Source organism: Leuresthes tenuis, unplaced genomic scaffold (genome assembly GCF_036924035.1).
Source record: "Leuresthes tenuis unplaced genomic scaffold, fLeuTen1.0.hap1 SCAF_17, whole genome shotgun sequence".
In the NCBI taxonomy this organism is placed as follows: Eukaryota; Metazoa; Chordata; class Actinopteri; order Atheriniformes; family Atherinopsidae; genus Leuresthes; species Leuresthes tenuis.
In genome coordinates this window covers 23317643-23333932 of record NW_027325371.1, presented here as the reverse complement: position 1 = coordinate 23333932, position 16290 = coordinate 23317643, and the positions used below count along the sequence as shown (strand labels likewise).

Genomic DNA, 16290 nt, shown 5'->3' with positions numbered 1-16290 from the left:
CTGCCATTAAATCATACCTAAAACCAACAAATCAACATTGATACAAAAACTTTATTGTCACAATATCAAAATTGACAGATCTACAGAGAATTAAAAAGGAATTAAGAGAAAAACCAATGATGAATACACTGACCCTAGCAGAGTCATTACATCTGTGATGGTGCTGTGTTAAATAGCATTGCACAAGACAGGCAAACAGAAACATGGGAGGAAAAGAAAATGGGAGGGGGGGAGCAGTTTGCATTTTATCCAGGAAGCAACAATCTGACAAAATCTGAGACAACATATGCCACCAAGGAATTCTTTAAATTGATCTAATAGAAAAACTTCCAACAGCTGCATACTCTGAAAAAGAAAATATGACTCCTTTCAAATAGTTGTAGAACTAAATGACTAATGTATGAAAAAAAAAAATACAAAAGTGGTGAAACTCAAGTTTGAAGGGAGAGTGCTGTATCCACAGACCGTGAGGAGGACAGGAGATAGAAATGGAAGTTGACTGAGGACCTAAGGAAAGTAGCCATCATGTAGCAGATAGGTGACAACAGTCACAGGCCCAGTATCTGCCTCACCCTTGCACCTTTCCACAGTGACTGCTTTTTCAGGCTCGGGCAGTACAGCAAAAATCCAGCTCTTTGGGCTGAAGCTGTGTGAGAGCTTCGTGGGGTTGGGCAGGCTTTCTCTCTAACTGCTGGGAGTTCAGACTGGCAGAGCTGTCCAGCTGCTGGATGGAGGGCAGCTGGTGTGAAATGGTACCAAGTGTTTGACTCATAATGGCTGCCTTGCTCAAAGATTTTTTTATTTGTTTTTTTTACAGGAAATAGTCAGCTACTGGCTTTTTGGAGGGGATGCCTCTGGTCTCTTGTGGTGCTGCCTCGAATATGATGAACTCCCGCTGTAGATGCTCATCCAGCTCCAAGATGGCTGCCACATTGCCACATCTAATTGTAAGGAGACACAAACAACCAGTTAAGACATGGTAGAGTAAGACGATGAGCCTTGAATTAAGGGTTATGTTTTCAACACATCAGTTGCCCTAAGTTTTAAAACAGGACTAATATCATCGAGCAGCACTGTTGCTGGACTGCAACATACTGAAATCACCTCACTCTCCCCTATCAAGAGAACACGAGAAGTGAGCCAGAGGTGCAAATAATGGACTGTCTGCTTTAGTGTTCGGTTGGTTTGTTCACTCTGACCTGCTATAGCACTTTCGGGTGAAACTTAAATTTAAGTAGAAGCATCTGCTGGCGATTTCCTCATTTCAAACAATTTATTGAAACAAAAGCCAATAGCAGTGGTGGGTATACCACAACAAAAAATGTCAATGTCTCAATAACTTGTCATGTTATCATCAATTACAGCTCGACAACGACATCTCATGCGGTTCACAAATCGACTTATTGTAAATGGACTGTACTTGTTTAGCACTTTTCCAGTCCAGCTGACTACTCAAAGCGCTTCTACCACTACGTGCCACATTCACCCATTCACACACACATACAGCATGTCTTTTTATGCTCCTCCGTCATTTCGACAACGTAGACCTCCAAAGAAAATCCTAACTACACGTTGCGTAGACGCGGGCTGTAAGGGCTGTGATTGGTCCGCTCAGAACGTAATTTCCGGCAGTTGCTTTTTCCAGTCTAAATGGCTGTACACGGCCAAGAAGCTCGTTGACATTCGAAATGTTCTAAAGTGCATTTGTTCATCCAGGTTGTAAATTCACCCGTTCAGCCTCGGCCGGTCGTACAGACCCCCCCGCAAACGTGTCTGTCGCCTGCTTCAACATTTGTAATTTAAGCATTTGTTCTTCATATTGATGAGCTCCAGCTGCAAATACAGCTGCTCCACCTCGGTTGCCATTGGTTACTGTTGTTAACTGTGACCGGAAGAAAAAGCAAGGATTCGGCTATAACCTGAAACCACACAAACACACCCCCTACCGGCATGGCGGTGAACTGCAGAGCAACGTAGAACTTCGAATACTCAATGAAGACGTCACGTAGACGCCGTCGACGTTATGGAAGAGTATAAACTAGGACTTAGTCTGTAACTACGTGCTTCCGACTCTTCCGCACACATTCATACACCAATGGATGCATCGGTAGGCAACGTGGGGTTCAGCTACAGCTGCCCCTGCTGAGGAATGGCGTCACACTCTTTTTGAAGGGTGGCCCTCAGGTCATTGAGGTTCTGGAGTACGAGCTTCTACACGGCAACTCTGCTGATTTTCTTGATTGGAAATGACACAGGCGTCTCCCAGAAGATAGTAAGATGATGTACAAGAAGCATCATTGTGTAAAAAAAAAAAAAAAATTCTCAGCTTTTATTTACATTTGAACAAAAAGTGATTCCTACCCTTCTCAATAATCAACAGAAATGCCTTTATTGGCTATTACAGCAATCAAACGCTTCCTGTAATTGCTGAACAGCTTTCTGCATGTCTCCACCCGAACCCTTTAGCAGCGATCTCCAACTCTTTCAGGTTGGAGGGTCTCCGTGCCATCACCCTGATCTTTAGCTCCCTCCACACATTCTCAGTTGGATTGAAGTCAGGACCCTGGCTGGGCCACTGCCAGACGTTAATGTTTTTGTCCGCTAACCATTTCTTCACCACTTTTGCTGTGTGTTTTAAGATAAGATAAGATAAGAAAGATCTTTATTAATCCTGCAGCAAATTCCTGTGCCAGATAGCTCCACAATTACAGTGTAAAAATAAGTGTATTGAGGATCAAGCAAGATACGTTAAATGCAAAGTAAAGCAGATAATGGCAGTTTTCATTGATGGTTGAAAAGTGTAATAATATTGCACATACAGTTCAAATATTGCACATCTTCTAAAACATGATGTAATATAGCACAGGATACGTGAAATGACATGACCTTAAAGTGCACATGAGAATGAACGTTAGGTCAGCATAATATTGGTCAGCTGTTCTCATTCAGGTGTGTCAGTTTTCCTTCCTGCAGAAAGGGGAGGAGTTATAAACTTTGATGGCCACAGGTAGAGAAGACTTGTGGCATTCTGTGGTGCTCCTCGTGGTCTCAGTCTACGGCTGAAGGTGCACCGTTAGGATCCCAGTGTGGCGTGCAGGGGGTGAGAGGTGTTGTCCGTGATACTGAGCAGTTTCCTCAGCATCCTCCTCTCTGATACCTCCACGAACGACTCAAGTTCTACTCCCAGGACAGAACCAGCCTTCCTGACGAGTTTATTGAGTCTGTTAGCGTCAGCTGCCTTCAGCCTGCTGCCCCAGCACACCACAGCGTAGAAGGTGATACTGGACACCACCGAGTGACAGAACATCTGCAGCATGGTTCTGCAGACGTTGAAGGATCCGAGTCTCCTGAGAAAATACAGGAGGCTCTGACCTTCTTAAATACGGCTTCTGTGTTTTGAGTCCAGTCCAGTTTGTTGTCTATGTGGACGCCCAGGTTCTTGTAGTCGCCCACAATGTCCACCTCTGTTCCATTGATGGAGAAGGGGTTCGGACGGGTCCTCTGTTTCCTAAAGTCCACCACCAACTCCTTTGTCTTTGTGATGTTGAGTTGCAGGTGGTTTAGTCCACACCACTCCACAAACCTGTCCACCACACTCCTGTACTCAGCCTCCTGGCCTCCGTTGATACAGCCCACAATGGCAGAGTCGTCCGAGAACTTCTGCAGGTGGCAGGACGGTGAGCAGAAGCTGAAGTCTGAGGTGTAGAGCGTGAACAGGAAGGGAGACAGGACCGTCCCCTGTGGTGCCCCTGTGCTGCTCACAATAGTGTCTGACACGATGTTCTGTAGCCTCACATACTGCGGGCGGCCTGTGAGGTAGTTGGTAATCCAGGCCACTGGTGGGGCATCCACCTGCACGTCCAGTAGCTTATTCCTGAGCAGAACAGGTCGAATGGTGTTAAAGCGCTGGAAAAGTCAAAGAACATGACTCTCACAGTGCTGCCTGCCTTCTCCAGGTGGGTATAGGCCTTGTGCAGCAGAAAGATGATGGCATCCTCCACTCCAATATGGGGCTGGTATGCAAACTGCAGGGGGTCCAATGATGGCTCGACAGCTGCACGAAGGTGCTTCAGGACGACCCTCTCCAGTGACTTCATGGTGTGTGATGTCAAAGCCGCCGGTGTGCAGTCACTGTGTGTGTTAGAGTGTTTCTTCTTTGGCACAGGGGCCAAGCATGAGGTTTTCCACAGGTCAGGGACAACCATCATGCTCAGACTCAGGCTGAATATAAATTGAAAAACACCACACAGCTGAGAAGCACATCCCTTAAGCTCTCTGGGACTGAGGCCGTCGGGGCCCACAGACTTTCCAGGCCGAAGGCAACTGAACTCTCTTCTCACATCTCCTGCGGTGATTGTGAGAGTCGTTGTGCTGAAATGTCCACTGGTGCCCAAGGCCAAGTTTTTTTGAGTTGATTAAAGTAGCTGTTCCCAATAATTCAGGGTAATTAGGATACTTTAGAACAGCTTGGACCATTTGGAATGGTATAGAAGTTTGGATTTTCCCAAAGACTGACAGTTTACAAAGGGTATGAATAATTTTGGACATGCCACTTTTTGTTCAAATGTAAATAAAAGCTGAGAAAAAAATTTTTTCCCCACAATGATGCCTCTTGTACATCGTGTTATTATCTTCTGGGAGACGTCTGTGTCATTTCCAATCAAGGAAAAACTTGCTGGTTGAATAAATGTATGTATATTTACTGCTGCTGTGATCCAGCAACTCTTTAAAATTGTAACTAACAGATGTTCATTCAAACACAGCTAAAACTAAAACCTACCTGTAGCAGTAGTTGGGTGCTGACCACACAGTGAGCACAGTCTCGTTGAAGTGCCACTTGTAGCCCTCCATGACCAGCTGGTGTGCTCGACATATCATATGGATGTCATTGGCGGCGTTGAACTGAGCGACCACATCGCTCCCAAACAGGTAGCCAGCTCCCCTGGGACTCACTCCCCACCCTGTGGTATCTGGCAGCAAGAAAGGACACTGGTTAAGCCAAGTTCAAACTACAAGATCTGAAGTGTCTTTGGACTGTTAAGAGTGTTCACCCCTCTTGTACTTTCTTGCCTGTTCATATTACACTGTTGATCCATGACAGAGTGCTCACACCACAAGGTTTCATCAGACTTACCCTTCGACTTGTTTAACTGTTCCCTATCATGCAATTCCAGCTGCCATGAAGATAAGTCAATATGGTACAGTAGCTCCTGACTCATCTATAAAATACTGTGAAGCTTTTGTAGTAAAAGAGGGCGAAGTAACAGGGCTGTCACTCTGCCTTAGCTCTTCCCAAAAATGACAGTACAAGTCGCAGTTTTTTCCATAGTTTGGCTGGTCCTGCGATTATACTCAGGTGCGACTTAAATATCAAAATATATACAATTGAACATGGTTTTAAATGTTAATCCGTACTGACTGGCATGAACCAAGGAGTAAACGTTATCTACAGCCGCAAGAGAGAGGACACTAAGCTTGTGACAACTGTCTGCTGCTCCTGTACCGCTGGAACATTAACTTAAAGACAGATGAGAAAGAAAATCCTATTCTGCAGATTACAAAGTGCAGGAAGTAAAATGTGAAGCTGAAAAGGGTAATCGAGCAGCAGAAAGAAAGTTTGGAGTGAGTGAGAAACTTGTGAGGGACTGGTGAAAAGCAGAGCTTTGTCTGACTGCAGTGAAGAAAACAAAGAAAGCTAACCGCCGGCTGAAAGCGAGACAGCCAGAGCTGGAGGAACGAGTCCACAGGTGGTGCTGGAACACCGTCCTGCCGGTAGAGGCTCGTCAGCGGTGCAGTTACGTCTCAGCGCCCTGCTACTTGCCAAGGAGATGAATATAAATAACTGCAGGCGGGCCTTCCTGGTGTTACCGCTTCATGCAACGCAACCGCCTCTCTATCAGAGCACAAACAGCCGTGTGTCAGAAACTGCCAGCAGACTGAAAAGCAGGTAACTGAACACAACGTGTCACCGGGTCATATTATCAACATGGACGAGGCCCCCCTCACGTTTGACATCCCAATGGGCCAAAGTGCTTTGGGAAATAAATGCCACTTATATATGTTTCTGTCCTCTTCATGACGCATTTTTTGGCCGAACGGACTTCTAGATCGGAAGATACAGTATACATACTACATGATACAACAAGTAGTTCCCACCAAGCAATCTGATTGGTCAAGAAGAAAAGACTCCTTATGATGAACAAAAAATTTGGACCTCGTGATCCCTTGCCCGGATATGGGACACCGGGGCCTCCCCCCGGAGCCAGGCCCAGGGGTGGGGCCCGGCAGCGGGCGCCTGGTGGCCGGGCCTGTGCCCATGGGGCTCGGTCGGGCATAGCCCGAAATGATGACGTGGGTCCCCCTTCCGACGGGCTCACCACCCGTGGGAGGGGCCAAGGGGGTCGGGTGCGATGTGAGCTGGGTAGCAGCCGAAGGCAGAGGCCTTGGCGGTCTGATCCTCGGCTACTGAAGCTAGCTCTTGGGACGTGGAATGTCACCTCTCTGTTGGGGAAGGAGCCGGAGCTGGTGCGCGAGGCTGAGCGGTTCCGGCTAGATATAGTCGGACTCACCTCGACGCACGGCTTGGGCTCTGGAACCAGTCCTCTTGAGAGGGGTTGGACTCTCTTCCACTCTGGAGTTGCCCGTGGTGAGAGGCGCAGAGCAGGTGTGGGCATACTTATTGCCCCCCGGCTGTGTGCCAGTACATTGGGGTTTACCCCAGTGAACGAGAGGGTAGCCTCCCTCCGCCTTCGGGTGGGGGGACGAGTCCTGACTGTTGTTTGTGCCTATGCGCCAAACAGCAGTTCAGAGTACCCACCCTTTTTGGAGTCTCTGGGGGAGGCACTGGAGAATGCTCCTACCGGAGACTCCCTCGTTCTGCTGGGGGACTTCAATGCTCACGTGGGCAATGACAGTGAGACCTGGAGGGGTGTGATTGGGAGGAACGGCCCCCCCGATCTGAACCAGAGTGGTGTTATGTTGTTGGACTTCTGTGCTGGTCATGGACTGTCCATAACGAACACCATGTTCAGACATAAGGGTGTCCATATGTGCACTTGGCACCAGGACACCCTTGGCCACAGTTCGATGATCGACTTTGTGGTTGTATCATCGGACTTGCGGCCGTATGTCCTGGACACTCGGGTGAAGAGAGGGGCGGAGCTGTCAACTGATCACCACCTGGTGGTGAGTTGGCTCCGCTGGTGGGGGAGGATGCCGATCAGACCTGGCAGGCCCAAACGTATTGTGAGGGTCTGCTGGGAGCGTTTGTCAGAATCCCCCGTCAGAAGGAGCTTTAACTCCCACCTCCGGCAGAGCTTCAACCATATCCCGGGGGAGGTGGGGGACATTGAGTCCGAATGGGCCATGTTCCGTGACTCCATTGCCGAGGCAGCTGATCGGAGTTGTGGCCGTAAGGTGGTCGGTGCCTGTCGTGGCGGCAACCCTCGAACCTGCTGGTGGACACCAGTGGTGAGGGAAGCCGTCAAGCTGAAGAAGGAGTCCTATCGGGCCTTTTTGGCCAGTGGGACCCTGGAAGCAGCTGATAGGTACCGACAGGCCAGGCGGGCCGCGGCTTCGGCGGTTGCTGAGGCAAAAACTCGGGCCTGGGAGGAGTTCGGTGAGACCATGGAGAACGATTTCCGGACGGCCTCGAAGAGATTCTGGTCCACCATCCGGCGTCTCAGGGGGGGGAAGCGGCTCACAGTCAACACTGTTTACAGTGGGGACGGGGCTTTGCTGACCTCAACTAGGGATGTTGTGAGTCGGTGGGGGGAGTACTTCGAGGAACTCCTCAATCCTACCAACACGTGCTCGGAAGAGGCAGAGTCGGAGAGCTCGGAGACGGGGCCTCCCATTTCTGGGGCTGAGGTTGCCGAGGTGGTCGGGGAGCTCCTCGGTGGCAGGGCCCCGGGGGTGGATGGGGTCCGTCCTGAGTTTCTCGGGGCTCTGGATGTTGTAGGGCTGTCTTGGCTGACACGCCTCTGCAGCATCGCGTGGACATCGGGGACAGTGCCTCTGGACTGGCAGATTGGGGTGGTGGTCCCCCTCTTTAAAAAGGGTGTGTTCCAACTATAGGGGTATCACACTCCTCAGCCTCCCTGGTAAGGTCTATTCGGGGGTATTAGAGAGGAGGATCCGTCGGATAATCGAGCCTCGGATTCAGGAGATGCAGTGTGGCTTTCGTCCTGGCCGTGGAACAGTGGACCAGCTCTATACCCTCGGCAGGATCCTGGAGGGTGCATGGGAGTTCGCCCAACCAGTCTACATGTGTTTTGTGGACTTGGAGAAAGCGTTCGACCGTGTCCCTCGTGGAGTCCTGTGGGGGGTGCTCCGGGAATATGGAGTGCCGGACCCCTTGATAGGGTCCGTTCGGTCTCTGTATGACCGGTGCCAGAGTTTGGTCCGCATTGCCGGCAGTAAGTCGGATACGTTTCCGGTGAGAGTTGGACTCCGTCAGGGCTGCCCTTTGTCACCGATTCTGTTCCTAACTTTTATGGACAGAATTTCTAGGCGCAGCCAGGGCGTTGAGGGTGTCCGATTTGGCGACCTCAGAATCGGGTCTCTGCTTTTTGCAGATGATGTGGTTCTGTTAGCGTCGTCAGGCCGGGACCTTCAGCTCTCACTGGAGCGATTCGCAGCCGAGTGTGAAGCGGCTGGGATGAGAATCGGCACCTCCAAATCCGAGACTATGGTTCTCAGCCGGAAAAGGGTGGAATGCTCTCTCCGGGTCGGGAATGAGATCCTTCCCCAAGTGGAGGAGTTCAAGTATCTCGGGGTCTTGTTCACGAGTGAGGGACGAATGGAGCGGGAGATTGACGGGCGGATCGGTGCGGCGTCTGCAGTGTTGCGGGCTCTGCACCGACCCGTCGTTGTGAAGAGGGAGCTGAGCCAGAAGGCGAAGCTCTCTACTTACTGGTCAATCTACGTTCCCATCCTCACCTATGGTCACGAGTTGTGGGTAGTGACCGAAAGAACAAGATCGCGAATACAAGCGGCCGAAATGGGTTTCCTCCGCAGGGTGTCTGGGCTCTCCCTTAGAGATAGGGTGAGAAGCTCAGTCATCCGGGAGGGGCTCGGAGTAGAACCGCTGCTCCTCCGCATTGAGAGGAGTCAGATGAGGTGGCTCGGGCATCTGGTTAGGATGCCCCCTGGGCGCCTCCCTGGGGAGGTGTTCCGGGCACGTCCCACTGGAAGGAGACCCCGGGGAAGACCGAGGACACGCTGGAGAGACTATGTCTCTCGGCTGGCCTGGGAACGCCTCGGGGTCCCCCCGGAAGAGCTGGAGGAAGTGGCCGGGGACAGAGACGTCTGGGTTTCTCTACTCAAGCTGCTGCCCCCGCGACCCGACCCCCGGATAAGCGGCAGATGATGGATGGATGGATGGATGGTGATCATGGCTGTGGACAAGGGAGAGGGCAAATCGTCTTGGCGGCTGTAGCTCAGAATAAGAGCAATAGCCTACCAATTGGAAGGTCAGTGGTTTGAGTCCCACCTTCTCTGAGCATCCTTGGGCAAGACCCTGAAGCCCACATTGCTTACCGATGCACCCATTGGTGAATGAATGCATAGAGGAAAGCACAGTGTAGCCTATCTGTGTGTGAAAGTGCTTTGAGTGGTCAGTTAGGCTTGAAAAGCTCTATACAAGCACAGTCCATTTAGCATGTACTTTCATTAAGCAGAGGTTTGCAACAATAGGACATGCTCTGGGTAATGTGTGTGAAATAGCATTTGCCAACATTACTAAAGTAACATTAAACAGGAAAAGATGATGCTAGCTGTGTTTTGGCTATCTAATATAAAATAATTCCTCATATCATTAAACCAAATGTATCTTGCCATGTGAACCTGTTTTAATTAAACATCTGCTTTCCACATGGCATCAGTTATTATGGGTGGTGTCTATCAAACTGTAATCCTACATCACAATTTGGTCTCAGGTCATAATGCCAAAAATACACTAACCAACGATAGAGTTTTTAAAAATCTGCAGATACCTTCAGGGTCTGACCATAGGAGGTCACACATGGGGCCATCATGGGGCACCTCCTGTTTTCTATCAATGGTTCTGATTTGGTCCAATGTCTGGATGGACGGAGACAAACCACCATGCACGCAGAAGATCTGAAAGATTAAGAGAATGTAGCAACTCAACTGGAAGAGATAAAATGACATATCAGATACTTTACAGTTAGTATTTGCTTTGAAAGCACAGAATTTAACGCATTCTGTTATGCACTGGATTGGAAGGAAACGTTGGACAAAGTGTCTCACCTTGCCATCAATAATAGCAGAGAGAGACAGGTAGTCAAATATCTCAGTGCAATATCTCCAGACGGTTACTGAGCCATACTTGCGGAGGCACTCATCATAAAAACCATAGACCTGGGTGATTTGCCTGGACTCGTGGTTTCCCCGAATCAAAGTTATTCTGTCTGGATACCGCACCTGAGGTAGAAAAATGAGAATAATACTTCACGAGCATGTCAGCAAATTTCACGAGGTTAACAAATAAACTTGAGAACGTATCTGCTGCTCCTCTAGTTTCTCATCTTTTTCACCACTTTTTCAATATTTGTACACCAGAGGTGAAAACTCATGTTTACCTTAAGCGCTAGCAACAGAAGAAAAGTCTCCACACTATAGAAGCCTCTGTCCACAAAGTCCCCCATGAAGAGATAATTTGTCTCTGGGACATCTCCACCAACCTGACATGGAAAGTTTAAAACAAGCAGTTTCAATAGGTTGTTCATTTTTTAGATACCTGTCATCAAGGCAAGGTTGCTGGATGTTATCATGTCATTAGTAAACCATCACCCTCAATGAGTCTGGAGGAGGGTCCAACCTGACCATATGTCAGTTTACCAAGAGGACGGCTCCTTCATTCACCCTCGCACACAAAACCCATAACAACCTCAGGCTTCATTTAAACAACTCAGACCAAGTGAAAAACAGCTTCTATTTTTCTGGAAATGACATACTTTCTGTGTAATCATACTTTGAAAATGATAAAGATCACTGTGTATTAAAATTGTTGATGCAATGCTAATGTTGCATTGGCTCATAGCAGGTTAAGAACCATATAATCCCAGCTTGGTTTCTATGACTAACAGTGATTGGACCGGACACCAAAAAGTGCATGGTTCCTGGTTAAAGTCAAGAATGCAGACCTGAAACCTGCAACTGTCAACACCTGTACAATATCCCTTGAATAAACAATGGTTTGTAGCATTAGCCTCTGAAATATAAACTCAGCAGAGGAACAGTGAGGTTCCTGAGCTGATTCCCAACATAATTCCAAGTCGCCTAGCACCCACCAGCTGGCTGTTACATCACTTCAGCTCTCCCATCTACAGTAGGAATGCAACCAGAGAGAAAACACATACAGGTATGTTTGTTGAAAATCTCCCCTTAAAACTGCTCAATCTAGAAGTGCCTAAACACCCAGCAGCTGGGGAGAATAATACTTTATTCATCCCAGTGGGGGAAATTCAAAAATGAAGCAATGAGTAATTAGATTTAACCACAGCAGTGAAAGATGTCCACTTGCATTAGCACATATGCATTGAGCTGCGTTTCAAACACTTCTGTGGCTGGAAAAAAGAGTTTTGCTTCATATCGTTACTGAAGTGTACTGCATCTGAACTCTGACCCTTCCTTGCTCCAGCATCACAACCTCTCCTCGGCCCACAGACAGTTGCTCTGTGACTGAACTGCTCACTGCCCTTTGAGCTGCTATCAGTCACTCTGGACAGCACTTTATCGATGCTTTATGTTTATTCTGGATGTCCAATGTTCTGTCCGAGTCCCATGTGGTGCTCTATGTGCCTTTTAATTGCCCCTCTGGGACAAATAAAGTATTACTGAATTGAATTAAAGTTTAGTATATTAATGAGTTTCCAGTACAACCAAAAAACTAAATATACAAAATGACAATCAAGTGAATCAAATCCATGATGATCAGTATGTAAAAAGGAACTTACCCTAAAAAGCTCTTTGAGGTCATAGAACTGACCGTGTATATCACCGCACACCTGCAAGAAAAAATAAGGGAAAACCTTTTCTTGCCACATTTCATGGATTTTCTGTAACTTTTTAAGCCAACAGCTGTCAGTAAGTGTTACTTACTGTGACAGGAGAGTCTACTCTCTGAACATTGCTTTCTTCAACCAGAATCTCTCTGAAAGTACAAACACACAAATAAATTAGGTCATGATTTTATGTTCTTACATCTCCAGAGAGTTCTACAGGTACATTTAACTGATAGAGAGCTAATTTTCAGAGCTGTACATTGGAGGGGACACCGGCCTCCTCCATTAACCAATTATGACAAAGGATTAAATAAAACAGCAATCAAAAGCAAAGTTGCACTGGTATAAGCTTTTCTGTCCAACATCCCAATTTGAGTTACATGGTTACCTGCCAATGTTCAGCAGGAATCTTTATCAAGTATAAAAATTATCCAGTTGTTCATGGGAGTGGCCATCACTGACGCTCGTCAACAAAAATCCCTTATGTCCCATCTAAAAAAAAGTAGCACTACTTGTGTCTGTAGTATTTTACACTGACTCTTAAAAAAAAGACACCAAGCTTGAGAACATTTCACATCGTGCCACTCTGTAAAAACTGCTGTGCCCGAGGTGTTTATGTAGCCAGAACACAAATCAACTTAAAACTGTGGTGGATAACAGACTGACTGATTATGTTTTCCATAATGAATAACCATGGCTGGGGGACATTGAGTCCGAATGGGCCATGTTCCGTGACTCCATTGCCGAGGCAGCTGATCGGAGTTGTGGCCGTAAGGTGGTCGATGCCTGTCGTGGCGGCAACCCTCGAACCTGCTGGTGGACACCAGTGGTGAGGGAAGCCGTCAAGCTGAAGAAGGAGTCCTATCGGGCCTTTTTGGCCAGTGGGACCCTGGAAGCAGCTGATAGGTACCGACAGGCCAGACGGGCTGCGGCTTCGGCGGTTGCTGAGGCAAAAACTCGGGCCTGGGAGGAGTTCGGTGAGACCATGGAGAACGATTTCCGGACGGCCTTGAAGAGATTCTGGTCCACCATCCGGCGTCTCAGGGGGGGGGAAGCGGCTCACAGTCAACACTGTTTACAGTGGGGACGGGGCTTTGCTGACCTCAACTAGGGATGTTGTGAGTCGGTGGGGGGAGTACTTCGAGGAACTCCTCAATCCTACCAACACGTGCTCGGAAGAGGCAGAGTCGGAGAGCTCGGAGACGGGGCCTCCCATTTCTGGGGCTGAGGTTGCCGAGGTGGTCAAAAAGCTCCTCGGTGGCAAGGCCCCGGGGGTGGATGAGGTCCGTCCTGAGTTTCTCAAGGCTCTGGATGTTGTAGGGCTGTCTTGGCTGACACGCCTCTGCAGCATCGCGTGGACATCGGGGACAGTGCCTCTGGACTGGCAGATTGGGGTGGTGGTCCCCCTCTTTAAAAAGGGGGACCGGAGGGTGTGTTCCAACTATAGGGGTATCACACTCCTCAGCCTCCCTGGTAAGGTCTATTCGGGGGTATTGGAGAGGAGGATCCGTCGGATAATCGAGCCTCGGATTCAGGAGATGCAGTGTGGCTTTCGTCCTGGCCGTGGAACAGTGGACCAGCTCTATACCCTCGGCAGGATCCTGGAGGGTGCATGGGAGTTCGCCCAACCAGTCTACATGTGTTTTGTGGACTTGGAGAAAGCGTTCGACCGTGTCCCTCGTGGAGTCCTGTGGGGGGTGCTCCGGGAATATGGAGTGCCGGACCCCTTGATAGGGTCCGTTCGGTCTCTGTATGACCGGTGCCAGAGTTTGGTCCGCATTGCCGGCAGTAAGTCGGATACGTTTCCGGTGAGAGTTGGACTCCGTCAGGGCTGCCCTTTGTCACCGATTCTGTTCCTAACTTTTATGGACAGAATTTCTAGGCGCAGCCAGGGCGTTGAGGGTGTCCGATTTGGCGACCTCAGAATCGGGTCTCTGCTTTTTGCAGATGATGTGGTTCTGTTAGCGTCGTCAGGCCGTGACCTTCAGCTCTCACTGGAGCGATTCGCAGCCGAGTGTGAAGCGGCTGGGATGAGAATCAGCACCTCCAAATCCGAGAGTATGGTTCTCAGCCGGAAAAGGGTGGAATGCTCTCTCCGGGTCGGGAATGAGATCCTTCCCCAAGTGGAGGAGTTCAAGTATCTCGGGGTCTTGTTCACGAGTGAGGGACGAATGGAGCGGGAGATTGACGGGCGGATCGGTGCGGCGTCTGCAGTGTTGCGGGCTCTGCACCGACCCGTCGTTGTGAAGAGGGAGCTGAGCCAGAAGGCGAAGCTCTCTACTTACTGGTCAATCTACGTTCCCATTCTCACCTATGGTCACGAGTTGTGGGTAGTGACCGAAAGAACAAGATCGCGAATACAAGCGGCCGAAATGGGTTTCCTCCGCAGGGTGTCTGGGCTCTCCCTTAGAGATAGGGTGAGAAGCTCAGTCATCCGGGAGGGGCTCGGAGTAGAACCGCTGCTCCTCCGCATTGAGAGGAGTCAGATGAGGTGGCTCGGGCATCTGGTTAGGATGCCCCCTGGGCGCCTCCCTGGGGAGGTGTTCCGGGCACGTCCCACTGGGAGGAGACCCCGGGGAAGACCGAGGACACGCTGGAGAGACTATGTCTCTCGGCTGGCCTGGGAACGCCTCGGGGTCCCCCCGGAAGAGCTGGAGGAAGTGGCCGGGGACAGAGACGTCTGGGTTTCTCTGCTCAAGCTGCTGCCCCCGCGACCCGACCCCCGGATAAGCGGCAGATGATGGATGGATGGAATAACCATGGCACTATCTTATGATACGATATCACTTCCTGTCCTGCAACAACTTCATTTGCACTGGATGTAAAGGACAGCTTCAATATTGTTCAACTTTAAAACTTGCATCAGAAAATGTTGATGGAAAGATGATTGCCAACAGAGTTTTGTAGAAGACAGATTACATGTAATTAAGCTATAATTGTATTATCTCATTAGAGAAATGATTGACACAGCATAAAAGTCAACATAACCCCTTGCCCAACATCGCATCATACACAGATGTTAATTTATAAAATCCCTGTCATTCCATGTAGGCCTAATACTACATAGTACTAACAGTACAGACTATGAGTCTATGGTAAAATGAAGTTATACTGCCAGGATATAATGTACTATGGTGTACTATTGAGCACCGACAGAAGTTAAGATCAAACTCTCTAAATATATACTCTTAACAGTCCCTAACAAATGCATTCTGTTGCAGTACAGAGGAACATTTGATCCATTACCTGGCTTTGGCACACAGTGCTTTGACTTCATTTTCCTTAATGAGCTCACAGCGTCTGAGCTGCTCGATCTGCCGGTCCAGGTCACTGATGTCCCCCATTGTCACACACATAGAGAGAGCTGGCCAAACACTTTGTTCACACACTTCTCTTCTCACGGGCCAATTTTTCTCCTCCCCCCAACGCGATGGAGCACACAGTTTCTTCCTCGAGATTAGACCGGGCTCAATAACTCCTGATCGTCAGGCCTTTGCAATAATGAGGTTCAGAATGAGGAACTGTGGAGGGCAAATAATAGCATCAAGAAATGAATATGAACGAAAACAACCAGCTCAAAACCGTAGTAACAAAACAATCCTGCCATATGGGATAACCTAGATCCAATTTTTATCAGAATCCAAAACCTAAAAGAAATACAAGCCATGTTGAAGTACCTGTTCGTTAACACAGAATATGAAATCACAGATAATTGACGTTGTTTGACAAGAAATGTGAGGCCTTGGGGCGTAGCTAACATAAGCTAACCACTAGCATGTTAGCTTACATCACTGCTAACGACGTCAGCTTAACATTGATTATTTGATAACTTAGTCAACCATTTTGTTTGGGAATTTGTCCAAAAGATCACCATAGATATACCCAAGTTGATACCAAATCTCTACGTATATCTAGCGGGCTTGTGAATTGTTACAGCATGTTCACTTTGGTAGGATACGTTAGCGGTTTACCTCGGACAATTGCTTAATTTAACAAACGGCGTCAAAGCTTGTTAGCGCTTCTCGGCTAATCTTTCGACCAATGTAGCTAACACTGTTAATACGTATTAAACTACCTACACACCCGAGCTAAATTAATCAAAGACTAATTACTGTGTTAGCAGGGGTCTGTGAAACAGGCATCGACGTCTCGGATGTTTGGTTCTTTCGCCGTTCGTTCACCAGCTCTTCTTTTTCTACCGGTATGGTCTTTGCCGGTTCACTCCTGCTGTTCTCAGTGACGCCAACGACTCGCATGTAAC

At 48.6% G+C, this 16290-nt stretch overlaps 1 protein-coding gene across 1 annotated transcript; it reads right to left on the bottom strand.

Annotated features, from left to right (window-relative positions):
• Positions 1–31: 31 nt before the first annotated feature.
• Positions 32–16290, bottom strand: LOC140272849 (serine/threonine-protein phosphatase 4 catalytic subunit B). Its single transcript, XM_072368335.1, has 9 exons — positions 16142–16290; positions 15276–15550; positions 12127–12178; positions 11982–12032; positions 10605–10706; positions 10273–10446; positions 9996–10122; positions 4781–4970; positions 32–941 (listed from the first exon to the last, which is right to left on the bottom strand). The coding sequence occupies exons 2-9, from the start codon at positions 15383–15385 to the stop codon at positions 812–814; spliced, it is 936 nt and encodes a 311-aa protein (XP_072224436.1). The 5' UTR covers positions 15386–15550; positions 16142–16290; the 3' UTR covers positions 32–811.

Coding starts and splice junctions, on each gene's coding strand:
- LOC140272849 (XM_072368335.1), bottom strand. CDS start 15,385: ATGTGTGTGACAATGGGGGACATCAGTGACCTGGACCGGCAGATCGAG. Junction 12,179..15,275: donor GCACTGTGTGCCAAAGCCAG/GTAATGGATCAA, acceptor TTGTACTTTCAG/AGAGATTCTGGTTGAAGAAA. Junction 10,123..10,272: donor CTGCTATTATTGATGGCAAG/GTGAGACACTTT, acceptor TTAATCTTTCAG/ATCTTCTGCGTGCATGGTGG.